This window comes from Uranotaenia lowii, chromosome 1, assembly GCF_029784155.1.
Source record: "Uranotaenia lowii strain MFRU-FL chromosome 1, ASM2978415v1, whole genome shotgun sequence".
Taxonomy (NCBI): Eukaryota; Metazoa; Arthropoda; class Insecta; order Diptera; family Culicidae; genus Uranotaenia; species Uranotaenia lowii.
In genome coordinates this window covers 25962899-25989911 of record NC_073691.1, presented here as the reverse complement: position 1 = coordinate 25989911, position 27013 = coordinate 25962899, and the positions used below count along the sequence as shown (strand labels likewise).

General features: G+C 37.3%; 1 protein-coding gene across 1 annotated transcript in view; it reads left to right on the top strand.

Annotated features, from left to right (window-relative positions):
• Positions 1-26316, top strand: part of LOC129740088 (uncharacterized) — a 78320-nt gene extending 52004 nt beyond the window's left edge. The window contains exon 3 of the mRNA XM_055731692.1: positions 25386-26316. Within this exon, the coding sequence (XP_055587667.1) occupies positions 25386-26197 (812 nt within the window). The 3' untranslated portion in view covers positions 26198-26316. The remainder of the gene's footprint in view (positions 1-25385) is intronic.
• Positions 26317-27013: the final 697 nt, after the last annotated feature.

Sequence of the window (27013 nt, the reverse complement as noted above, 5' to 3'; positions counted from 1 at the left end):
CTGTGGATGAAGAAGTGAATGGATGTCGGATGAAACTCGGAGAATGGTCGATGATCGGAGAAAGGTTAAAGTCGGAATTGAACAGGAATGTACCGGGTCAGCCAAAGCAGCCGCCCGCTTACGATATGCAGATCTGGAAAATGCAATTGAACGAGCTTGTAGACGAGACAAGAGAGTCTGGACAAACTCCCTAACCGAGAGGGAGAGAGCGCCGCTGCCAATGGAGATATCTGATAACTCTATGACATCTCTCATCGCCTGAGTAGTGCAAAGTCTAATGCTAGAATGCCGCCCAAACGTTTGAGCATATCAAACAACTCTTAAGAGTCACGAATAGCGATAGCCACGAGTGTGGTGCACGAGTTAGCAAGCAGACACATACTGCATAGATTGCCTTAACCGTGTGTGTAGCGTACGAATACAACCGTAGTTAGACTCTCTCGTCTGCATCATCTCCTCCTTTCGTGAGCTAGCAGTCGAACAGATAAGATGTGTGTACGTGGTGAGTTGTTGTCTCGTGATTCGGGTGATTTCCAGTACATTATTAGCTATCGCACAGTTATCAGCGACCAAAATCAACGACAGATCGATTCCGGTGCCAGTCTGCGTATGGTGCGAGACTAGAGCGACTGCGAGAGTAGCGATGAGGAAGATGACGATGGTGATCACGATTCCGTCAATCCCGAACCAGCCCTGAGACGCAGTCAGCGAATAAAAAGAGCTATTCTGAGCTACGTGGCTAGCGTAGTCACTGTCAAATATTGAAGCGCCGGGACGACAAAGGTTTATGGTCAACTTACCCCAGCCCATTCTGTTCTAAACACGAACGGTCGCTGGATGCAATCGGTCAAAGATTTGATCGGTTGTTTGCAGTTAGCGTACTGAGCAAGTACCAGGCCAGTCCCACGGATAAACATTGGTAAGGCCTAAAGCGTGTTCTGCGATATCATCGACATATGACCGTTAAGGCGTTGGTAAGCCGCAGAAACGCGACACCGGAAATCGGATATGCAGATGCAGATTATGCCGATGATTCCGATGACCGAAGATCTGTATCGGGTCACGCCTACATAATCTTCGTTAATCTTATTTTGTGGTCAACTAAACGTCAGCAGACAGTCTATCATCGACCGAAGCTGAGATAGGAACACTTGGCCATGCAGTCGTTTACTCATTCAAAGTTAGCGATCGCTAATTTAATACGCTAAATGTGCTTAAAAAGTTATCGCTTCAAGCTTAAAACGCTAATCGCTGATCGCTAACTGTTTACCAATAATACCGTAAATCGAAAAATTATGCATATATTTTTTTTCTTAGACTTCGATAAAACGATAATTGAAGTTTTGCAGGTAAAAATATCTGAGAAACATATCTGAGGTAAAACACGAGGTTTCCAAAACTATAAATTTTGTGAAAATCGATTAAGAAACTAGAAAGATTTAGCAGTTTCAAGCGAAGAGAGTGAAATTGACGCTTAAAGTCTGATTAGGAAGTTTTTTTCTGGGCTTCCATAAAGAAAGTAATAATGCAAAAAAAAATAGTTTCAATAGTGTCATTTGGCACTTAAAAGCTAATCGGGTTTGGGGATCCAATTTTCTTAAAATTATCCAAATGATCTATGCAGAAGAAAATGCTCTCTTATTTTCTACTGAAAATTAATAACTAAACTTCAACCATGAATGATAACATTCATGAAGTGCTATCATAGCCGAATCTAGAATCAGTTCGTAAAGCTCCCGAAACAATAAAAACTGTCGAAAATGACAAAACTTTCTCATCACGTTTGATGTAAGCTGCGGGAAAATCAGAACATCATCAACTTTAATGAGAACCTCTAGAGAAAGAAGGATGCAAACGGAAAGAAGAAAAAAAAATCCCCCGGAAAATCTTCTCCATTTCCCAAGAATTAATGACAACTCAAGAAAAGTTTCTCCCCTGGCCCGTAGCTAGCAGAGATTTTTCCAACTTCAACTTCAACTGCGGGTGCATTTTCCTAGCTTGGTTTTCTCCTTGCTGCGGAACACTTTTTGCCACTCGGGAAACTTTGTTCTAGTGCAGAAAATCGTCAGTATAAACTCCAAAAATCCTGTACGAAACCGACTGAGTTATGTGATGGATGAAAATAAAACTTTCGTGAAAACTACTTTTCCGATTTAAGAAAAAAAAAGTTGAAGTAAGGTGAAGATAATATTTTTTTAGCAGTTCTAAGTCAGTTTTAACAAATTTGAAAATTTTGACAATTTGGAAAGTTTTGACAATTTTGACATTTTTGACAATTTGACAATTTTGAAAATTTTGACAATTTTGACAATTTTGACAATTTTGACAATTTTGACAATTTTGACAATTTTGACAATTTTGACAATTTTGACAATTTTGCCAATTTGACAATTTTGACAATTTTTACAATTTTGAAATTTTGACAATTTTGACAATTTTGACAATTTCAAACAGTTTTTAAATTTTTGCAAGTTTGTCAGTCAGAATCATAAAATTCACCATTTGTTTTCATGCAAACACTAATGAATTGAACTTTCGTTTTCAATGTTGTTCGAATATTCTCAAATTAAAAAAAAACCCGGCAAGTGTCTAGTTTTCAACTGTGAAGCTATAAAAAACACTGATCCCACACAACAGTTAAATTGGTGTTCGTTTCGCATGGTACATTATTCTTCTACAAGTAGAAAAAAAAGCTATTAAAAATACTGACTCTCAGGAACTCATTTTCCTCTTTCATCGACACCGCACTCTCACACGTGTCACTGCATGGCACTCAGTTGGGAAAATACGCGCATGCTCCCTCAACTGCGGACGATAGGGAACCCCGAATGGAAAATGCTTTCAATGCCACCACTCATCGTCGGTTGTTTGTTTTGCTCGTCTCATTCGTGGCACTCTCTTTTTTTTGCGGTAGGTTCCACGAGCTAGTGGGTGGAAATGGAAATGAAAATAACACGTGCCACTTTTTTCATGCTTGAGGAACCCACCGTTAGCGAGCAAGAATAATCGGTCTGAAAACACCGGTGTTGGTTAACGAACCGTAACTTTCAGAACTTTCAGTTGGAATTCCTATATGAAGCAAAGCTCACAGAAATATGGTATGATAGACTGAGTCGATTTGGGGTCTTTTTTGAATTTCTCAAACCCTGGGATCTGAAAAGCTTCGTTTGAGTTCAATACTCATCCATGATTTTTAGCAGAAACTTTATGTTCACATGAGTAGATTTGAACTTTTAAATTAGTATGGGAAAATGGAATATTTTTTACAAAATCAACATAATTTTTGTTTCTTCTGTGGAACCGAGCCTGTCACTGGTCTTTGTGGCAATTTTCAAATTCTCTTAAATAAATTTTTCGCTGAACAACTTTGTCGTTTGTTTTCGTTAGGTCGTATGAAAAAAGTGTAAATAAAGAGTTTAAGCTCGGAAAATATACAAAAACTGTCATAAACTAGCCGCCAATTTGTTTCCATGTAGAATATTTGTTGCTTGGACAGCATATTCTACAAGTAAAATACAAATGTTAAATTTGTTTTGATAACTTTTGCAGCAGATTTTTGAGAATTCCCAAGATGTTTTATAGGACTTAATGAAAGATCACGCGAAGTATCTCAATACGTATCTTAATAAGTTATTAGCTGTTAAGCAGGGGTATGTCTTTTGGCATTGAAAAACAATAAATACAATTGACATCACTGCTTGTGCCTCTCATCATTCTTCGCCTGGCTCTCACGGTAACAAGGCGTCTCTAAATTGTTCCTGCGTCAAAAGTGAAGTTTGTTATTTTCGAGTTGCAGTTTTTGCAAACACGTCCTATCCCTCAATGGGAAAAGCTGGTCCCAAGGAGGGCCAATCGAGCAGCACTGGTTCCAAACGCCGCCGCCCGGCTGGTTCCTCTTCAGATACCGAATCTACGACCAGCAAAAAACTACTAAGTAGCAGCCCACATGCCGTTTTGGAGGAAAACATTCGCAAGAAAGAGAAGATACCATCGTTCTATGCTGAGGGCAAACCGATGGAACTCATTGGTCTGATAAACAAACTTCTAGCAACCAGTCTTCGCGTTGAATATCGTCGCTGCTCCGATAGCGTAAAAATCATCGTCCCGACGTTGGCAGATTACAAGTCTGTTGAAAGCTGCTTAAAATAGAATAACATTGAGTTTTACACCCACAATATCCCATCGGAAAAGCCCTTCAAGGTAGTCTTCCGTGGGCTGTCGCACATGGGAATCGAAGAGCTAAGAGAAGCACTGAAGGAAGATCTCCAACCGGTAAAAATCTATAAGATGCCTCGACACAACATAACCTCAAAATTCCGAGATCAGCTTTATACACCTCGCCAAGGCCTCAACAAATCTTAAGGAATTGTCAAATTGGGAACGGTACAAACCGATTCACAGGGGGGTTAATTGTTTAAACCCTGGACATGGCTTTAAGCACTGTCACATGAAGAGCCTTTGCTCTAATTGTGGCATCAATCATAAAACGTCGGTATGTGAAAAAGAGAACGAAACCAATATTCCGTGCCTGAACTTTGGAAACCAGCACCTTACCACCAGCCGTTCCTGCCCAAAACGTGAACAGTTCATCAAATTTCAGAAACACGTACCCAAAACCAAAAAGCATGTTGAAATCAACGAAACTTCTTTCCCGGAATAACAACACCTTGAATGATCCATCCTGCTCCCTATTCCACTAGCCCTCCATCAGCAAAAGTCTCTCAGATCGATCGGACCGATCAAAGTTCAGCTCCACCTGGCATCCGGACATACGCCCTGGTAGCTGCAGTTTCCCCAGATAATGTTCCATACTCTATGGAACACTTACGTTCCTCTTCAGCGAACTGGATAAGCAAATGTGCGCGAACTGGATGACCACATTTCCGTCATGTTGCGGTTTTATCATACATGGAAATCATGAAACCCATCTGAAGCCGAATGTCAACTTTAGCCTGCCAGATCATGTATTTGTAAGGTTTGACCGTCTAGAAGCCCGTAAAGGTGGTGTTGCCATCGTCAACCGCCAGAATCTGCTGCCAAATTTCAAACTCAACCTCATCGAAGCGATTGGCATTGAGCTAACTTCATCGGCCCGGCAGATGATCATAATCATCGCTGCATATTGTCCGGTGCAATGCAAAGACTCAGACGGCAGCACCACTCTGCTGAAAACTGATATACAAAAGCTGACTCGCTGGATGAACAAATTCATCCTCGCACGAGACCTAAACGCTCGTCACCCAATCTGGAGGAATATAAGAAACAACAAATACGGAATAGTCCTGGCAAACGATGCTCAAACAGTGCATTATGTTGTACTGCATCCAGAGTCACCTACTTTCTACTCACCAACTGAATCTGGTTCCACATTGGATCTAGTATTAACCAACATCTCCGGAGAACTGACTACACCGCAAGCCTTCTGGTCACGATTCCGGGAACACATTGAAGACTGCGTGGACGAAACTCGAACTCTCTAATCAACTGAACACATCGACAGCATGCTTGCGACGCTTACTCGTATCATCAAGGAGACCGAACACATTTCCATACCTACCACTCAGTTTACATGTAAGTTTCTACAACTTGATAAGAAAACAAAACAAATAACAATAACAAATAATTAAGGAACAGAATAATATGACAGTTTCAGAGAACTCTAAACACTGCCAGGAAAAATCTTTTTGAGAATTTGAACAAAATAATAAGAACTCGTGTTTAGAAACTTAGGAATAGGGAATTTGAAAAGAACTTAAAGAATTTACTTTATTATTCTAAGCCCTTTTGGCGTTTAACAAAAGTTTTTAGAACAAAACCGGAAACTATACCTCCTTTAAAAGATAACAACACAATGCTTCTAACCAATAACTTAAGTCGTTGTCAGCCCGTTGGAAGATTCGGTGGTCGAAAGTGTGTCACAAGTGACCCTCTCCACAAACTTTGTTCCCGAAGAAGCGAAAACCAGAAGACCAAAATATGTAAGCTCTAGGTCCTAACGGTATTTTTAACATCATCCTTAAAATTTAGGATTTAAAGCACTGACATTACTCACCAAAATCTCCAACCAATCTCTCGAACTCAACTATTTTCCTGACTTGTGGAAATGCTCTAAGGTTGTACCTATACTAAAGCCCGGCAAGAATCCTACCAGCTCAACCAGCTATCGACCAATGAGCTTGCTCTCATCCAGAGGTTCTTGAAAAAATAATTTACACCAGGATTCTAGACCACACTGAAACCAACAATATCTTCTTAGATATCCAATTAGGATTCCACTCCTCGGTTCATCAGCTTCAAAGAGTTATCAACATAGTTAAAAGAAATAAAAATGTTTCCAAAACGACAGTCATGGCCTCACTTGATGTGGAAAAGGCTTTCGATTATGTGTGGCATGATGGATTGGTTCACAAACTTCGTAGTATCAATTTTCCCTTGTAACTGGTGAAAATCATAGCTAACTATTTCCACGGCAGAACATCTTATGTCTGCGTAGGCAGTTCGCTATTATAATATATTTACCTCCGATATTCCTCCATTACCTGATGATGGTACCCTTGCACTTTTCGCCGACAATTCAGCCATAATCTATTTTTTTATTTACATAGTATTCCGTCTCACGACATAACTTGACGAACATAATTCCTAAAATTCACTCGGTTCATAGCAACCGTTCTCCAATTTCTCGGGCACCCCACGTTCGCCAGATCACGCTCCACTTGGTCTAACCACCTCGCTCGTTGCGCCCCCGCTCGTCTTGTTCCTACCGGATTCGTAGCGAACACCTGTTTTGCAGGACAGTCGTCCGGCATTCTCGCAACATGTCCCGCCCAGCGTATCCGGCCAGCCTTCACCACCTTCTGGATACTGGGTTCGCCGTAGAGGCACGCGAGCTCGTGGTTCATCCTTCGCCTCCACACTCCGTTCTCCTGTACGCCGCCAAAGATGGTTCTTAACACTCGTCGCTCGAATACTCCGAGTGTACGCAGGTCCTCCTCGAGCAATATCCATGTCTCGTGCCCGTAGAGAACAACCGGTCTGATGAGCGTCATATACAGGTTACACTTCGTGCGAGGGCTAAGTCTTCTCGACCGCAGTTGCTTGTGAAGTCCATAGTAGGCACGACTTCCGCTGATAATTCGCCTCCGGATCTCACGGCTGGTGTCATTGTCTGCGGTCACCAGTGAGCCGAGATAGACAAAGTCTTCGACTATCTCCAGCTCGTCGCCGTCGATCGTGACCTTGTTATTACTGGACAAGCGGGTTCGGTCGGTCTCGGATCCGCAGGCCAGCATGTACTTCGTCTTGGACGTATTAATCATCAACCCAATCCTTCCTGCTTCGCGTTTCAGTTTGCGGTAGATCTCCTCCACCGCCGCAGATGATCTGCCGACTATATCAATGTCATCGGCAAAGCAGATAAGTTGACTGGATCTGTTGAAAATCGTGCCCCGCATTTCGCCCACCGCTCGTCGACTAACACCTTCTAGCGCCACGTTGAACATCATGCAGGATAGACCATCACCTTGTCGAAGCCCCCTGCGCGATTCGAATGAACTCGACAATTCACCCGAAATCCGCACACAGCACTGCGTTCCATCCATCGTCGCCTTGATCAGTCTGATCAGCTTCCCGGAAAAGCCGTTCTCGTCTATGATTTTCCATAGCTCGTTACGGTCGATCGTGTCGTATGCGGCTTTGAAGTCGATGAATAGATGATGCGTAGGGACTTGGTGTTCACGGCATTTTTGGAGGATTTGCCCCAATGTGAAGCCATAATCTATAAAAGGCGAATCATCCAAGCCCTTGTATCAAAACTACAGAAAGGCCTTGATGCTTATGTTGAGTACCTAACAACATGGAAGATTCGAGTGAATGGAGCCAAACCCAGACCATTATCCGCATAGCATGAGCCCCTGACTGATTCCGTCATCGGAAGTACGAGTACAGGATTCCGAAATATTTAAACTGGTCCCATGAAGTGCGCTAACTTGGGCTCATTCTAAACAGCAAACTACTCTTTCGACCACATATAGAGGAAAGGATCACAAAAAGCGCCATACTTATGAAGAAACTATATCCAATCATCAACCGCCGTTCTAAAGCTTCGCTCATCAACAAGCTTGTCGTTTACAAAATGATTATTTCCCCAATGCTGGAATATGCTTCGCCGATCTGGAAGTCTTGTGCTTAAACCCATATGCAAAAAATACAAGTTATGCAAAACAAATTTTTTAGAATGATTTTCACTCGAACGACCCGGCTCCACGAGCTGGCAAACATCTAACCTATTTTAGATAGAATCAGGTTGCAATCAGATCGAGTTAAAACAAATGTCTATTATTGTCCGAGTCAAGTATCTACAGCAAGAGATATTTACAACTTGTAAAATATAAGTCACACATATATAATATTCAAATGCTTACAAACCTTACAGGAAAAAAACCTTTACAGAGAGAAAATTGTAGATTTGGCTTATTTAACTCCATTCCTTTTTTTACTTAAAACATACAAGTTTGAACCAGTGTAAGCGTCAGATAACACTTTCATCGAGGTTGTAGTGATTGGTCGCGAGTAAATGTAGTTTTAAATATCGCAGTGAGGGAAAATGATGGGTGATGGTTTTCCCCAAACAATGCAGCCTTCAAAGCCGATGACGCCACAAGCCACCAGTACGCAGCCAGGAAGCTTGATCACCTCACAACCAGAGGGCCATCCATGGTAATCCGCACTGCTTGGTAACCACCCAGATCGGTAGCGACACTCGACGAGTTCACGAAAGCGAACGATCGTGTCCGCCATGATGGAAGAGCAACGACCTTTACTCGCGGTTCAAGGCCGGTCAAAGGCGGCTTCCTGGTGCTGGCTAACTTCAATTAGTACCACGACATTGTGAAGTACATACATAGTGCATGACGTATCGGCACACACATAAGTTTTAAGTGCACAAGCCAGACACCAGGTAAGCCATGAGATGCCGAACCGCCATTTTGTTCCCGCCGAAATACGGAACACTAACGCCTGATTCCTCAACAGGACCCCTAAGTCTTTGGCCAATAGCAATCATTTGGCGAGACAAAAGTCAACCTGGTCCCTGAACCCTGGTCCTGAATCGGCCTTGGTTTTGTCTCGATCGTCACGGATAACTGATAACCTCCGAGCGGTCATATGTCGATGGTTGTGGTCGATTTCGAACTACGAACCCTTCGAATCGACCAACCAGCCTTCCCAACTGGTTCTTCCGTCCTCGTAGCCGAGATTCCCGGAAAGATCCTCCCGGTTTCCGGTGGGAATTGGACTGACAGAGCAGTTGGTCAATAGCAACGTCGCCCTCGTCGAAGCTCCGCCATCTTCAACCGACAATCAGGGCTTGGCCCAAAAAGGTACCGCAGCCACTTTGTTAGTTAGTGAAGATTACCAAAATAGAGTTGTGGAAAATTGTAAATAATGTCAAGAAGTGCATATTTGGGGTTTTTCCTGAGGTCAAAGTTCGAGCTCCCTGCGATTTCCTTTGGTAAGCGAGCCGCCCTGAGGCCTAATAAAGGGAGTCCCTGTTACGCCGGTGGGGTGGTAGGTTTAAAACTTATACCAGTGTAAAGTCTCAATGACAAAAATTTTACCTCATATTAAGAAACAAGCAAACTGTTGAAAAACATTAAAGGCTACCGCACAATAGCCCGTCGAACGTCGCGTCGCGTTGAAATTTCATTTTGGGGATATAATTTTCCGTTTGAGCCACCACAATGATGCGTCGCGTCAGCGTGGACATTGTACTAAAATGCAAAACTTGTTCTAAACAGCAGCGTCTTCCAACGTCGACGCTCTGTTTTTAAACAATTTGTGAAATTGTAGCGCGTCAATGATAATTTTTAGGAAGTGTTTGTTTGAATTTTAACCAGAAATCAAATAAATACCTCTACAATTTTCTAAAAAGTTTATTGTTAAATCAAAACTTGATACAATTCAATGCAGTAATTTAATCATTATTAAAGGGAAGTGAAATGAACACGGATTGTACTTTATTTACATTTCTACATTTAATTTTTTTTGCGATTCTAAAACATTTCAGTATTTTCGTAACAAAATCGGTACACTTATTTCAGAATAAACCTTCTTAGTATTCTTGAAATTTTCTTTATTCTAGCAAAATTAAAAACTCGGAATTATGGGGATTTATGTATCATTTTATTTGCTGGGTTTGTTGCGATTAATCATTGCGATCAACAATTATAATCACACTTTCAAATTGTCGCTATTGGCACTGAGGGAATTGTCGATCCACTACCGGAGGGAGAATTACCAAATCCAATAACCCTGGAGCGGCTGTTGGCATTGGGCAGCCTGACGATCTACTTCCGGTTGGAGGATTGACTTGCTGGCTGGATCCTGTGCTGGAAGGTGCCTATTCCGCAGGTGTACTGTACTGGCTGAAACGAGTTGGCTTCTAATCCGCTGGGAGACGATCAAACAAATTCTGCCAAAAAAACTTTACACTGATGATTGAAAGCAACAAATCAAAAAAAACGTTTTGGTTGCTATGATTCTGGACGCTGCATTGTGAAGCTAAAATCGTCGAGTGCGTCGCTTTAGCGTTTTAGTACTCAACGACGGCGTTGACAGCTGACGCGACGCGACGTCCAACGTGCTATTGTGCGGAGGCCTTAACTGTAGAATCACTTGTAATTTAAAAAATGTCATGTACTAACCCCGATGTCATGAATAAAAGATATTTAAATATAAAAAAGAAATAAAAAATAAATGCTTGTGCCTCGTGAAGTATTGTATGAAAAGAAATCAATACCTCGCTAGGCACTTATAAAATAAATAAATAAATAAACAAATAAATAGATAAAAAAAATCAACTTTAACATAATAACTTATGGCTTCAACTGAATAAAAAAATTTAAAAATACTCTTCCCTTAATTGAGCAAGAGGTTGATTTTGACCTTATGTTTTGCCACGCCTATGTTAACTAGATGTAAAATCAAACTAAGTTCGAAGACGGAAAAATGGGTGTGTGCGGAGCTCAAAAAATTAAATTAAAATAAATTTTCAGTGTAAAGTAAAAAAGGCACTCCCGACTCAAAAGGTTGCCGATCACTGATCTAGGAGCATGATCTTTACCTGAAGATCGAACAATTCTATCGCACATTCATCGCCCACGTTACCCCGGCGAAAGTGCTCGAAAAGCCTACACCCGCACAACAAGATCAAAACCTCAAACCAACAGCTAACAAGTGGAACCCTTTCGCCAGGGGGGAATCCGAGGGGAAAACTAACGGCGCCTTTCCATGTCCCATCATTATACTAGCGGGCGCGGCAGGAGGTGATAGCTGATGGGTTCCCTAATCCATGGCCAACGGACCGTAGAAGCCACCAGCACACCGTTATCATCATCATCATCATCATCGCTCAGCATTTCGTTTCGTTTCGTTTATCACCCAACAAACAACAGGTTGCGCCGGGAGCAATTGAGTGAGTGCCCAACTGGATGCACCACACACAAAATCATATGGCACACCGCCGCGCGCCGGTCGTCTTTCGTCGGTGGCACCCAATATGGTCGGTAGTAGGCTTTCCCGGGGCTTTGTTGTTGTATCGGTTGTCAAGGTTCGGGTTCTTGTGAGTTACTTCCAGTCATTTTTTAGTAGTTCGGAGTTTCGGAGTTCTAGATTGACTAGTAGACACAGAAGCCAGCTGAAACACCCGACAACAACCCGACGACAGTTCGTTCGGGACTTTTACTGGGTACGGTCGACTATTGTTCTTGTCGGTTACGTGTCTGTCGTCGTGCGTGATTCCGTGCGTTTCCTCGTTTTCGTCCTTCTTCGTCGTCGTTCCGGAGTTTTGAACTCGGAACGGGTCAGTAGGTTTTTTTTCGGTTTTCGGTGTTTCGAAAGTCAAGGGGAGGTCAGTTTTGGGGATTTCTGTTTTCGAAAAAAAAAGGAGTGAGGGGGAGTAAGAGTGAGCGTCGCAACGACGACGACCAGGGCGGCTTTTGAGGTGTGTCGCGTTCTGATGGCGGTGTTTGATGGTGCGTGTTGATGAACATCAACCGATCTAGAACCTACCAGGGAGGATAGCCACCGGGTTTGTTAGCAATTACGCAACGACGACGACGACGACCCCGCGACGTACGGACTCGGTCACGGTTCGGTGCTTCCGTCCGTCCGTTGTTCGTTCTATCGTTCGTCGGTTGATACGGGTTGATGTCGACAATAAAGGTTTGGTCACCTCGGGATATTTTGAAAAGCGCCCGGAGTCAACAATCGGGTGATTGAATCGCGAAGGTCGCGATCCAAATCGATTAGGGCTGCCCATGGCTATGAAGAAGAATGTTTAAAAAAATGTGGGTCCCACATTCCGATAAGCAGAAGCCTACAATATGGCTCAAAGCTGATCCCATTTGATGATTGTTGGATGTGACGATTCGTCGTGGCCGTTCGTGGAATCGTGATTTGCAAATTACCCGGCTTTGTGTGGCTCACTCGGAGTAGTGTCACAAACAAAACAAAAAAGCCGAAATCATCTACCAAACTTCGGCTGTCGAGTGAGAGATCCAAAAAAAAGGGTGAAACTACACTATTCAGATCGCTTGTGTCGTTTCGTTCCGTTGAATTTTCTTCAACAGTTTACTTCCCCGAGCGAGAGAATGAAATATTGCAATTTAATACCCGAATGTGGTGTGGTTTGCACAAATTGTCCATGCTGCAGCCTGGCAGCCGGTGTTATATTGTGCTGAAGTTGATAGTTTTTCGTTGTTGTATTTCAACGACAAAGTGCTACACAAAACTCGGGCTTCGGGTACCTACACAGCTCTATGGATGGAAATTGATACCGATTCCGGTGCAGTAAAATAGCAGTTTGATGCAGAAATTGTGGGCTATTCGCTGCTGTTGCTCGTTGTTGTGATGTTTTATTATTATTGTTAGTGTGGTGTGTTTTTTTTTTTATTGGGGAGCCTCCTCTCCCCCTCTCAGTTTATTCGAATCGAAAAGTTTTGGGCGAGAGATAAAATGTATGTATAGGCAAAAAACCCGCTTGCTGTAAATTGTGAGAACAATTTGTCTGTCCGTTGTTGTTGTTATAGTTGTCGTGAAGGTTGCAACAACAAAAATTTTGATCGCAAAACTGAAAAAAAACAAACAAAAAAGCAGAGTCAATCGATATTATTTCTTTTGGGAGTGCAATTTTGGGTTTTTTTTCTGTGCGCATTTTTGATGGGGATAATCGAAAAAAAAATTCCTTTCAGTATGTGAAAAGTGAATTTCGATCTTCAACAGTTGTGGAATAAAAATTTGTATCAGTGTGTTCGTGTGCAAAGGGGGGTTTACATTTTTTTTTGTGATTATGCTGTTAGAAGAAGAATCTATAAATTGATACTGTTGTGGGTTTTCCATCGGTATGGAATAGAGTGGAGTTGTTTTTGCGTGAGTTTTCGTCCGTCGTCGAATGAGGATTGAAATTTATCGTCCAGCACCGGATAGATTGCAGTTTTTCAGTGCGAGTAAGTTGATAACAAACGGTTTATGTGTTTTGATTTGAATATGGCGCATTATTTACAGTTTTTTCATAGGGTTATTTATACTTTTTTTTTTAATTTTTATTACAGACTCAGTTCGTTTTTGGCAACATCCGATTTTTTCACATGTGCCGAAATCGAACGGTTTTTAGAAACAACAAAACCTTTTAGTTTTCGTTTTAACAGGACCAATTGAATTAAGACAAACACCATAAATACGTTTTATGTTCTGAAATGGTGATAAAATGCAACAATTAAAACAAAAGTTTTTTTTTTTAAATTTATAAAGTACTCAATATTGACAACAGATGAAAACTTCAAAAAGTTCAAAACAAATTCAAATAAAAGACTAAAAATGACAAAAAATAACTTAAAAATAATGAAAAATGACAAAAACAGCAAATATGACAAATAAGACAAACATTATAAAAAAAAAACAAAAAAAGCGCAAAATTTAAATGGAAAAATGGAAAAAAATAAAAATGACAACAATCGACTAAAAATAACGTTTTTGATAGTAATAATAGGAAAAGAAGTTGTGAAAGAAACCGTTCGATTTTGGCAACATTTGAATTTGGAAACACAAAATGTACGGGCATGTTGCCAAAATCGAACGGGGTCTGTATTACAAATATGAAAAAAAAACTGTCAAAATGGTCAAATTTTTAAAAAATTACCTGAACAAGTTTTATGTCAAAATCATAGAAAATTTAGTAATCACGCCTTGAGAGCCGAATTCGCTCTCATTTTGCTTGACATAATGTGGTACACAGTAAAAATAAAAGCTGTGCGGCAAGAAGTTTTCTCAAATCACGCTCTTGATTCATTTTCACCACCTTTCATGCTTCCTAATCTAATCCAACCGTCTATAATTTTCATTTCTTTCATTTGATATTCTTCCTATTGGATTGTATAGTTCACCGAAATGCCATTAATCATTCAATTAAATCATAAAACCAGCGGTGATAATCTGTTAACACAAAAAAATAAAAGCACAAATTTGTTCATACTTGGTTAGCAAATTGATACAGGCCCTTTCGTTTTTGGTAATACGCTCGAGAATTTTGTGTTACCGAAATTGAAGGGTTTTTCATAAACCTTTTTTTTTCTTACTTATTGATAATAATAAACCATTTTTATTGTTTTTAACTAAATTTTGGTTATTGCTTCTCGAGTGTGTATTATCATGAACATATATAACGGTTTGCAAATTACAGAGTTTGGTTATTGGAAGAATGCTATGCGTTCCCAGAGAGTATAGCTTTTGGGTAGGAAAAAGCAGGGGTAGACTGAAGATGTTTTTCGAACATCTATTCTGTAGGGTCTGAAGTTTTTGAAGATGTGACAAGAAGGCTCTTCCTCATTTAAAAATAGGGGAGTTTAGATGAGACTGAATAAATGCATACTAAAACTTTGAAAAAACATGCTTGGGCACTATGTTTCTTAATGTCCACAAAACACCGGAAAGAGGAGAAATCTGTGTTACAACTCCAAGAAATTTTTTCATCCAAGTAAATTCCTATGTACTTGAAGTAATTAACTCTATCAATAACAATTCCATCCATAATTGGGTCATTATTTGACAGCATTTTTTATGTGAAGAACGAAAAAACATATATTTGGTTTTCGGGTTAAACTCCTATCAAAAAGAAAAAAAAAAATATTTGGTTTTTGTATAGTTTAGAGAATGCAAGTTGCATTTAAAATATTAACTTCAAATCATTTTCAGCTGAATGGACCAATGTTGCTTCCTTGGGGTACACCAATATCAATGTTTCTCAACTCGCTTCTTATATTTTTGAGCGCTACGAATTGTTTTTTTTCGATAAATAACTGCAAAGGATGTTATTAGCAGCACCTCTTATTCCGTATTCATTCAATTTGGATAATACTATGTCATGGTTGAGTGTGCGAAGGCTTTTTCAAGATCCAAGAACAAAGCACCAACGATATTCTTAGAATCAATTTTTGAAGTAATAGAATCAACTAATTCTGTGATAGCATCTAGCGTACTCGATCCAGGTCTGAAACCATATTGCAACTTGTACAGTATATTTTCCTGATTTAGAAAATTTTCAATTCTATTCATTAGAAATTTTTCAAAAACTTTGCTCAAAACACTTAAGGTTGAAATTGGACGGTAGTTATTTACGTCATGAGGATCACCTGCCTTGAAAATGGAATAACTTTTGCAACTTTGAGACAATCCGGATAAACTCCTGTCTCTAGCCTGTGATTAAAATATTGCAAGAGTATACCAGAGAAAATTTCGTTGTTATTTTTTAACGCATCTACAGGAAATCCATCAGGTCCACGACTCCTTTTATTTATATGAGATAGTATTACTAGTCGAACCTCGTTAACACTAGCTGGACGTAAAAATATTGTATTTTGTACACTATTAATATGCGACAAAGGATAACTTCCGATATTCGCTGAAACTTTAATGATGCCTTGTTTAGCCTTTAAAAAAACGATTGAAGTTAATTGATCGAACAAATCAGTAATAAAATAAGTTTAACTCATTGAACTGATAGTTATCTTCGTTTCAGATGATATTATTTTTTATTTTCAAGAGAAAATTCAGGCCAGCCAAGACTTTTCTTTCTTTAAATAATTGAATAAATTAAGACGTCTTTGCAATTTCAGCAAAGAGGCAAATTATTTCTATTAATTTAGAAATTTTCTGAAAATTCTTATTTTTACTTGGCAGTTTTTGATGAAACATCTGGCATCTTTGATGCGATGGATCTATGGTTGGACCAGTGACTTTTTATGTGCGTTCAATAAAGAAAAAACACATTGTCTAGTGATATGATGCATTGAATGATATGTCAATTAAATGTTATGTCTGTTAGATTAAAATATGTAGGGTAGATACTCTAGATTCCGACCGGAGCTAGTTTTCAACAAAATTTTAATGGAAGGCTGCTCTTACTGTTTGGTGGCTCAAGCTATCTATGTTCATATATTTCTATTTTTTCTCTCCCACTTTAGTATACGTTGAATATAAAAATTCTTCTAAATGAGTTATTGAATAGTAGTAAATCAATAATTAAAAAGTAACATTCTAAATCAACTGTAAAATTCAATGCCATAAACCAAATAAGAATGATTTTGAATCACGAAAAAATCCCCCTTTTATTTGATTAAAAGCAACATAAAAGGAATACATGGATGGATAAGGATCTGGAATCAATCTTTTCGGTATTTTATTTCAAATTTTTGTTAACATTTAATGAAATTTCAACTGTTTTTTGAGCTGTCAAAAACTAGCGCTGAAAATTCACATAATAATCGATTTTTTGACACCCATCTTCTTCGGTGTGTTTATACTGTTTCCATGGTGTAAAAAACGCTGTGAAGTAGACAAGCAACTCCATACGCAAATATTCATATTGCTGAGCTAACAAAGGAGGTGGAAATATGTTTGCCGAAACTAAAACTTTTTGTGTCGAAAACTAAAGTTGAATGTCGAAAACTAGATCATCGAAAGGTTTTCGTAAAAGGATAATAAAAACGTTGTTTTGGAACTTTAGATCAATAAAAAAAGGTGGAGAATGAAGAAAAAAGTATGATTCATATAACCAATCATATTTGAAATGAAAAACTTTAGTCAAATAGTTTATTTACATGGTTTTTCTGAAAAATCAAGCAAAAGCTGTCGAAATCTATCTACCCTAATATGTAAATTTAAATTATGATGACAAAAAGACAGAAAATGCGCATTATAACCTAGTTCATGAGGGGCCAAACCATGGACTGTCTTTTTGTGGCAATTTTGTGGAAAAAACATTTCAAAAATATGTAGGTACCAAAATCTACGCCAAATGCATTCTAATAAAAAAAAAATCTGATAAATCTCTTTGATATGATTAAGGGGGGGGGGGGGGGGGGGGGGTAGGGTCTAACACTTTCAAAAAATCGATTTTTTTTTTATTTTCTTATTGTAAAACATTTCAAGAATGTTGTGTCAAATTTTCAAGTCAATTGAAGCAAAACTGTAGAAATTATAGGCCTTTATCTCCTCCTATCTTATACTGCAAGAAAGCAAGAGCAGAAACTTCAAACGCGTTTTTCTCGAAAGCACATTTTTAAAGTCCGTGGACATCGTCATTTGAAAACTACTTATCCGATTCTTTTCAAATTTGGAACATATTTTCTACATATAAAATACCAGACCCCAACGTTTTTCTTTTTTGTTTTTTTTTTACTTTGGGGAGATTTTACACAAAAATTTCATAAAAAAATTTTTTAGTTAAATAAAAACGTTGGGGTCCAGAAAAACATCTATTAAAAATATTTTGCTCTGATTTTTTGACTTCAGATGATTCTGTGCTGAGATACAGTGTCCACCGCAAATCCTGTTTTTTAAAAGGCATCCTCGAAAGTGCTCCGTCACCGGCTCATTTTTCAGTATTTTTCTACGAAAAAATTACTAAATGTTCTTTTAACAATGCTTTGTATAATGCAAAAAATTTGAATACATTTGTTTGAACGATAGTTCTAGAAAAAAATCGTGAAAATGGTGTTTTTTTATACCCGTTAGACCCTACCCCCCCCCCCCCCCCCTTAAATGTAATTTTACAAAAAGGCTACCATTGAATAAAGAAATAATTACAATAACATTATTTTTCAATTCTTAAAATTAAAAAAAAAAATCACCATCCCATATTCTGCCATGTATTCCGATTGGTTTTTGTAACTTCATACCATTGCAATTGCATCGGATTCACCGTTGTGCGACCATAGAGAGCTTTCAAGCCAATGCTAGTTTTCATTTTGAGGCGTTTGAAAGGCTTGGGGCACAGTAAGCTCATAAACTGACGATATCAAATCGTTTAAAAAAGCTCCGAAAGACATTCACATTATAATCATAATAATATTTTTACAGTAGCTTATACTTTTTGTAAGTGACAGTTCCATTAAAAATTGAAAAGGCTCTCATACAGCAGCTTTCTAACATGTTTTTAAACAAATTTTATAGACAAACAAACTTTGACATCACAAGATGAATCATTACATTGAAAAAAAAAATCTATAACTTTCGAAAGGATGATAAAACAGTTTAATAAACCATCAAAAATTTTAAACTTCTGCAAATTATAAATGTTTCAAAATTTAAACTTTTTTCAAAACTCTAGTAGAAAAAAAAATTATTTATGGAAACTCTTAAAAAATCCAATAGCTTAGTATTGACAATGTGCTCAGTTTTTGAGTTTTTTTTATAATAACTCAATAGAATTGACAGTTGCATAAAATTCATCTAGATTTCAACTATAACCGATTTGGTATTGGTAAATCTCTGAGAAGGACGACTTATGTATTTGAATATTTGTATTTGTTTGTTTTAAAAAAAATTTTATTTGAAAAAGGTTCCCCATCCTGTTTATAGAATGCATTCCCGACTAATTTATCAAATCCAATAGTTCTATTTTGTATTATGGAATATTATAATGAAATTCAACTGTATTTTTCACCGTTTTAATTATGCACGACAACATAAAAATATAAATTTAGAGATTCAACTCGAAAGTGATCAGGAGGTCCTTACTTCTGAAATTATTGCAATATTAGGCACTAATGTTGAAACTTAAGCATGTTAAGAAAAATTATCTTTCAAATGCCTTAGGAACTCTTAAGAACGGTGAAATTTTTTTTCTGCTGAGTAATTTAAAAAAAAATTAAAATTCTTACTTTTTTTCAAGAAAAACAGTGTGCTTGAAAAATTTGGAAAAGTGGCGGTGATTTTTTTTTTCTAAATTTTAAGACCATGAAATCGATTGAACCCTAATTGAGCGTCAATATGACGCTATTGGAAGTTTGGCGGCTTGTAACCTTATTCTGGTGCATCCAAATTGCACAATTTATTCGGGAACTCTCAATGAATTCTTGAAATTTTTAATTTTGTATTATTACTTTTGATGAACGCACCCTGGAAACCCTGGAAAATAAAATGCCTTAAATGTCAATTTGACAGTCCTCGCTGAAAACCACTATATCTTTTTTGATTCTCAACCGATTTTTTACATAATTTATTGTTTTGGAGGCCTCGTAGTGTAACTCAAATAGGTTTCTCAGACAATATTCACCTACAGTTTTCCGTTATTCAAAGTCTAAGAGAAAATCCAAAAAAAACGTGCTTCAGGAAAAGACTGTAGATCAGCTACGGGATACTCAAAAAAAAAAATCCTCTTTGCGTCCAAAATAGCTGAAGTTAAAAATACGAAACATCAAAAAATGTTTGATGAATTTTCAAAGGTAGCTGCAGAAATTTTTGATTTTTTGATAGGGTCTTCAAAAATTTGTTATTCTTGTTTTCTTTGAATATCAAAGAGTCCTTGTTGTTTGGCCGGCAAGCGAACCAAACTTTTTAAAAATTTGGCCCGTCTGTTGAAAATCTTGGCCACACATGGCCTAGTCCATGGTTAGCTATTTTAGTTGTTGGAAGCGGTTGCAGGTTTCTCAACCTTTGCCTAGTGTGGACTTTTAAGTTATTAGTAAAATCTATTGAAACTCAAGTGCTTTTTTTAAACTAAATAAAAGTGATAAATTATAAAATTGCAGAAGAAGTGAACTGATTTTTGTTTTGTCCTACCAACGTTCGCGTGAACTCAAAAATCAAATTTAGGAACAGCCAATACAATTTAAAATATTAAAATTTCTAGAGAAAAGTACTTCAAAAGAAAAAAAACACACAAAGCTAAAAAAATTTCAATTTATTTGAAGAAAATTTCAATCTCTGATGTTTATACTCTAGATCAGGGATTAGCAAAGCCAGGGATCCAGATTGTTTACTTTTTTGTTGGATTTAAGCTTTTCATTGAGTTTTTTTTAACGGCAAAGAGGCAATTTTATTTATTGGAGAAACGGTATTTAGGAGATAGTTAAGTTATTATTTTTTGTTCCAAGCAAAGTTGAAATTGTATGATGAAGGGAAAAATTTGTGATCTTGATGAATAACAGAAATATGGAAAGTTTTACAAATATAAAAAAGACAAACACCGTCTAAGCCAATTTAGGCTTTACAGACAGAATAAATGACGTGGACAACTTAAGATTAACATTTAACACCCAGTACCGAGATGGGAATCGAACCCATGCCATCAGTGAAACAGCGATTACCGTCTTACCACGCTAACCACTCGACCACCGAGACGTACAAGAATAGAGATAGAATATATAGAGAAGAATATTGACATCACTCAGCAATATTCTGATTTCTCGACAAAAACTATAATTCTAAATCTGTGATTCAACCCAATAAATTGTAACGATTACACAGAGAAACATGTTCAAATAACTGAGTTTGTAATATTTTGGCGGCCTGAATTCAAAACATTTCACAGATTTCGTCTATCATTTTAATTTTCGGTGATACCGTCAACTGGGGCAACATGCAACAATTTTCAACTTCATTGGCTTCTAAAATCTCAATGATTACAGATAATCATACCTCTTGTACTTCAAAAGTTTTAAGGTTGATGGGACACCAAACTGACGTAGTCAGAAAAATTATTGGTTTTTCCAGTTATTTTTAAATTTACAAAGACGTGCGATTTTCACCCAACTAAGAAAAAGGGGTATGTTGCAACAAATTCTGTAATTAATGAAAAATTAGATGAAAACGTTTGAAAATTTATAGTTTTTGATACATTTGTGATGTCATAACGCATTATGCATCAATTGCAGTAATTTTTGGTTTTGTTCGAATTAAATTTTCCATTTTTTTTGTCAAATTTTTTTAAAGAATAAAGTGTTAATCTGCTGCATACATTAAGGGGTAAAAAATACAACAAAATATCCTTTTAGCTTAAATCATGAAAATAATTCTTAGGATAGATGAAATTTATATGTTTACAAACGCATAATGCAACACAATCACATCCCAGCATATGGAAATGCGATTTATGAGATTTAGTTCTGATTTGCTTTTTGTTGCATTTTGCCCCAGACAGCTAACTGAATTATAAACATATTTGTTTGAAAAAATTTGGTAATTGCCCGAAAAATATTTATACACCAACAGTGTTGGTATAGGATAATGAAAGCAGTATAAAGTTTGTAGGTGATATCATTAAGCCAATCCGTCATACTAAGTAAAGTTTTTTACGGCATCGAAAAATGTAAAAAATTGTAAATTTATTGCTAGATTTTTTAAATTTTTTAAGACAATCAAAAACTTTCAAAAACTCTTTCACGATGTTAAAAACTATGTCATCATCAATTTGATATCATTCAATGATAACTTTATTACAGTATATTGAAATAAAAATTCAATGAGTGTTGTGGTATACAAATGTTGCATCTAACCCTGCTTTTGCATGTTGCCCCGTTTGACGGTACGGCATGTGGAAATTTTTAAATTTATCTGTGTTGGGAAAAATCGATCTTTCATAAACTGATAAATTATTGAACCTTCAAAAAAAAAAACACCAAAAGTTGATTTACAATCAATTCAATTTATAGAAATTCCAAAAAAATAAGATAAAATCTTCTTTTGACATCATCAAAGAAAGTTTTTGAATATTGGATACTAAAGATTTTAATTTATTCAACAACTTTGTTTGAAGACTGCGAAATTATTTGACTGTCGATTTAAAAAGTTATTACCAAAGATCTAGTTTAGTTAAATTTTTTTTTCAAAATTTCGTCAAAATTCTCGTTGTTGCAGGTTTGGAACATTTTTTCTCATAATTGAAAATTACTAGTGGTTTTTGGAAAAAATGATCATTGAGTCAATAAGTATTTGTATTTTACAGTTTTTTTCAGAAAAGTACTCACATTGAATGACTTATTTTTTACCTTTTATAAAAATTGTCTCGAAAACTAGAGCTGACAAAAAAACTTGTTGAATATTTGAATTTAGCGCCCCTGAATAAGTCATAATCAGTTCTGAGATTCATTGCTCCTCAGAAAAATATGAATTTTGTTGTGTTGTGTTGGGTGTGATGCTTTTTTTCAGGAATTTCATCAGCAAATCATGCCAAACATTGATTAAATTGAGTCATTTACTACAAAATTAGCAATACATATTACCAAAATAATAAAATTTTCATGATTCAGCCTAAGAAAGCCTTTCCCAGAGGTATCGAAATTAAATAAACAAAATTTATGAAAGCTGTAAAATTGTCTAGAATCAACAATGTAAACTGTAACACTGACAAATCTGGTTAAAGATCTATCACGTAATAAATTTTTCATGATTTTCAAACCTTGTCCATCATCTTGCCCAAAATCACCGTGTATGTAAAAAAAAGCTGTTTATCGACAAAATTGAAATAAACTGTGAAAAACTTTTCGAAAATGAACACAGAAAAAATCGCTATGGTTAATCTCCATGAAATTTTTTAATGGAAGTGAAAAAAAAATCATTGCATCGGTTCAAACAAAAAAGGGCATTTTTCAGAAAACGTTTCAAATCATTTTACAAACCATAGAAAGACTTTCAAAAATTTAAATAAAAGGGTAGCAAAAGATGCTTCTGCAATTGTAATGCAAATTTTGTATGAATGGGCTATTTTTGTTGTAGCTGAGGGTGGAGTTCTTTAGTTTCTGCTTCCTAACTAATGTTTTTTTAATCAGAGAAAACTTTGAACGGCATAACTGATTGTTTGAACCTCTTTTTGGTCTAGGTATGCTATTAAAGAAATATCATTGACACCTTGCTTTGCTTGCGTTTTTTTGCTATCATTTTGGTGCAGATGCCTCAATTTGCCATTGTACAGCAAATGATGCTTAAATTTTAGTCTCCAATATCTAGGATCTGGAACTTGGAATCTAGAATCTAGAATCTAGAATCTAGAATATAGTATCTAGAATCTAGAATCTAGAACCTAGACTCCAGAATCTAGAATCTAGAATCTAGAATCTAGAATCTAGATTCTAGAATCTAGAATCTAAAATCTAGAATCTAGAATCTTGAATCTAGAATCTTGAATCTAGAATCTAGAATCTAGAATCTAGAATCTAGAATCTAGAATCTAGAATCTAGAATCTAGAATCTAGAATCTAGAATCTAGAATCTAGAATCTAGAATCTAGAATCTACAATCTAGAATCTAGAATCTAGAATCTAGAATCTAGAATCTAGAATCTAGAATCTAAAATCTACATTTTGCCATCTATTCAGGCATCCAAGCCTGCTCGAAATTCAACAATCATGCTTTTATTTTGATTTCAGTATTGTTTTTTCTAAAATTAAGGATTCCACAATGTTGCTGAATTTTCCTGATGATGCTTTAAGTTTAGACTCCGGTTTTTTTATACGAAAATAAATTAAACCTCAATGATTCCAAGTTTTTCTATCAAATTTCAATCTTACCCAAAAAAAGTTGCTTTAAATTAACTCTTTGTTTTTAACACAGGATCTTAAATTTTTATTCCAATTCACAATTGTTCTTTTTTAATTCCGTTTAAAAGGCAACTTTTTCAAATTATGATATATAATGTTTAATTAAAGCGGAAAATGTGCAGACTTTCATGAGTATTTATACACCAGAGCTGAGGTGAATACTGAATAAGAACAGCTTTAGTAATAAACACAGCAAATGGGTCAAATACAAAATGATGAATGAATGTGAAGGGGAGCCCCAAAAGTCCGCAGGCAGGCAGCTAACTGTAGCACGCAACAAGAATTGGGATTAATGGCTTCGGTCCAAAGTCTGCACAATAGCTACATGAGAAACTTCACGGGCTGACGTTCATCAAAACAAATCTTCATTTAGCTTGTCATCAGCGTCCCCCCCCCCCCATTTTCTTGGGGCTATCAAGGGATGGAATATGCAAATGACACCCACAGTACAAAGATGTTTAAAGTTGAAAATGGTGTTTGAGTATGAAATTTGAAATAGGAAATCAGAATTTAAGATTGAGTTTAAATTCCGCTTTGAAATTCCGTCTTGATTTCATCCTTTTTGGATTATTGTTTTCGATATATTTGAGTGTAAATAACGATTTCACGTATAAATGAATTGAGACCCAGTTGCTCATCGAAATAGCTTAATAACACCTCCGGTGACAGTTCTGGCGATAAATCTAGCTGGTGTTTGAAGTTCCGATGGATTTCAATTATCAAAATTACCCAGCAAACATTTTTGTAGCTATATTTTTATGCTGTTTTGATATACGTTCCATATACATTATAGAATAATAGTTTGAAAGTTGAAAAAACTGCATTTACCTACCAAAGTGGAGGCAATATACATATATAAATTGCATTTCTCTCTTAAACGACGAAAATTCTATGAATTGGGCGTTATCCGATACCTTATTCGTAGCTATCGGAAAATGCAAAACAGTGCAAGATTTTATTCTCATAGCCTTCAAATCGTTGCCAGCGACAATATTTTCCAGTTCTCTCATTGGTCAACATCACTCAATTCCCATTAAATTTTTAATCGTCTGGATGCCTGCTGGTTGCAGAGTGAAAATGACGTTGATTTTCTCACTTGAAGCCTGCGCGAGAGCAAAACCATTTAAAAATTTACAAACATGGCGGATTCTCTATCATATCCGATTTAAACTGACTTCGGAAGACATTTTATACGATCTTTTCACTATGCAGTTCGAATTGCGATTCGCAACATCATTGTAAGCGACTTAAGCTATCATTTCCGATACGATTTCATGTTTGCTGGGTATCACCTTTAAGAGATCTTGTACTACGAGTTAAATTAGTATTAAAAAAAACCCTATTTCGTGTATATATAACACCTTAATTAACTCCGTCGAAAGTAGTTAGTTGTCTAAACCAAATAGTGTAGAGCATGTTGATGGAAATAACATAAATGGTGTTCAACTTTGTGTTTCAACTAGAATCCCGTTTTCGAACGGCCGTTAACCACAGTTTATTACCACATTGCAGAGTCTGTTTGCATCGAAGAGTGCGAATCCATGCTGCTGTCGACAGCGACTGCCACAGTTCATCGACGCCGCCGCAGCCGTCATCGACGATCACTTTCCAGCGGTGGGGAACCTACCGGTTCACAGTTGACTCTGGAACCGGAACTTCCGGTCTTCGAAACGCGAAACAACGCCAACAATCGCACCGAGTCTTCGAGAAGCAAATCATCTAGTACTTCCCTCTCGACTTTGTCGCCACCATCTGGGGTGGAGCCTACCACAGTTGATCAACAATCTACTGTGACCGAGTCACAGTTGAAGCTCGATGATAAAAAACTCAACTATGGTCAAAGTGAGCTGATTAAAACGCCATTAGAGGATCTGAAGGAATCCATTTTGCTGAAGCCACAGTTTGTCACAGTTGATCAGAAGGTGGAGAAGGCTTTCGATGACATTGCAAAGAGAGAACCTGATCGAAAATCAAAATACTCCAATTCGAAAACGAAAGACCCTTTTGCGGACTTCGATCAAACCGATTTCGTTAATCGACGTCTCGATTCGATGCTGCAGCAAAGTTTGGCTTTCCTAACGAAAGCCAAGGATGACATCCGGAAAATTGACGAAGATTACAGCCAATTTGAGCAGAAGTCCCGAGTTTCGGCCTTCAGGTCCCCGACCTGTTCGACTCTTCCGTTGTCGGAAAACCTGCAGGTTTCTTCGCCTGTGAGCTCACCCACAACTGAGGGCTTGCCGGAGTCGATTCAACGAAGGACTCAGAAGCCCTACGCTAGACGACATCATCGATCCAGTTTTCAGAGAACTTGTTTGAACTAGGTGGACTGTTGATAAGATCCTTTAAGGTTGTCCGAAATAAAGAATTGAATAAATCGATTTACTTTAGTCAGAAATTAAGTTTCTTCGAACTCAAATGATTGAAGAAAAATAAATCTTTGACTGTACAGCATGACCCAACTCAGAATTTGAACTAATTTTATACAATGGCTAATAGAAATCCAAAATCCCTTTTCTGACTTTGAATATCTTGTCGAAACAAACCCGAAGGAACCTAAGAGCCGAATTACAATTGTAAAGGAAAATTAACGCAATGCTTTCAAGGATATTTCTAACACAGATCGTCCTCATGATTCTCCTAAATGTGTGCGATATGCATGCAAATGAAGGCTGACTTTTCGGGGCTGTAGTCGAAAAACGAAATCTCCAGAACTAAAGCAATTTCCTTTTATTTACGTCTCACGACGACAATGCTGTGATGATTATATGGAGCACGACTTTGTGCTAGGGTGATTCAAAACACTTGTGCTTTTAATTCGAAAATTAGAAATCTGAAATTAAAGTTTAGAGTTAAGAATTCAAAAGCCAGATTTCAAGATTCAGAACTCAGAGTTTAGAATTCAGAATTTAAATTTAAATTTTAATTTTAAGTTCTGAACCACCTTTTTCAAAACAAAAAACGTTCCCACGTGATGATTGTCACTTGTCAGATGTGCACGTGTCTGTGTTGGTGCGTGCGTGATGAAAATTGCAGCAATTATGGCGCTGTTATAGTTTTCTTGTGTTGAGGACTCTCTCTCTCTATCTTGTTTTTGTCTTGCCGTTTTGCGACACGGAAAACTCCTTTGATGTGATTGT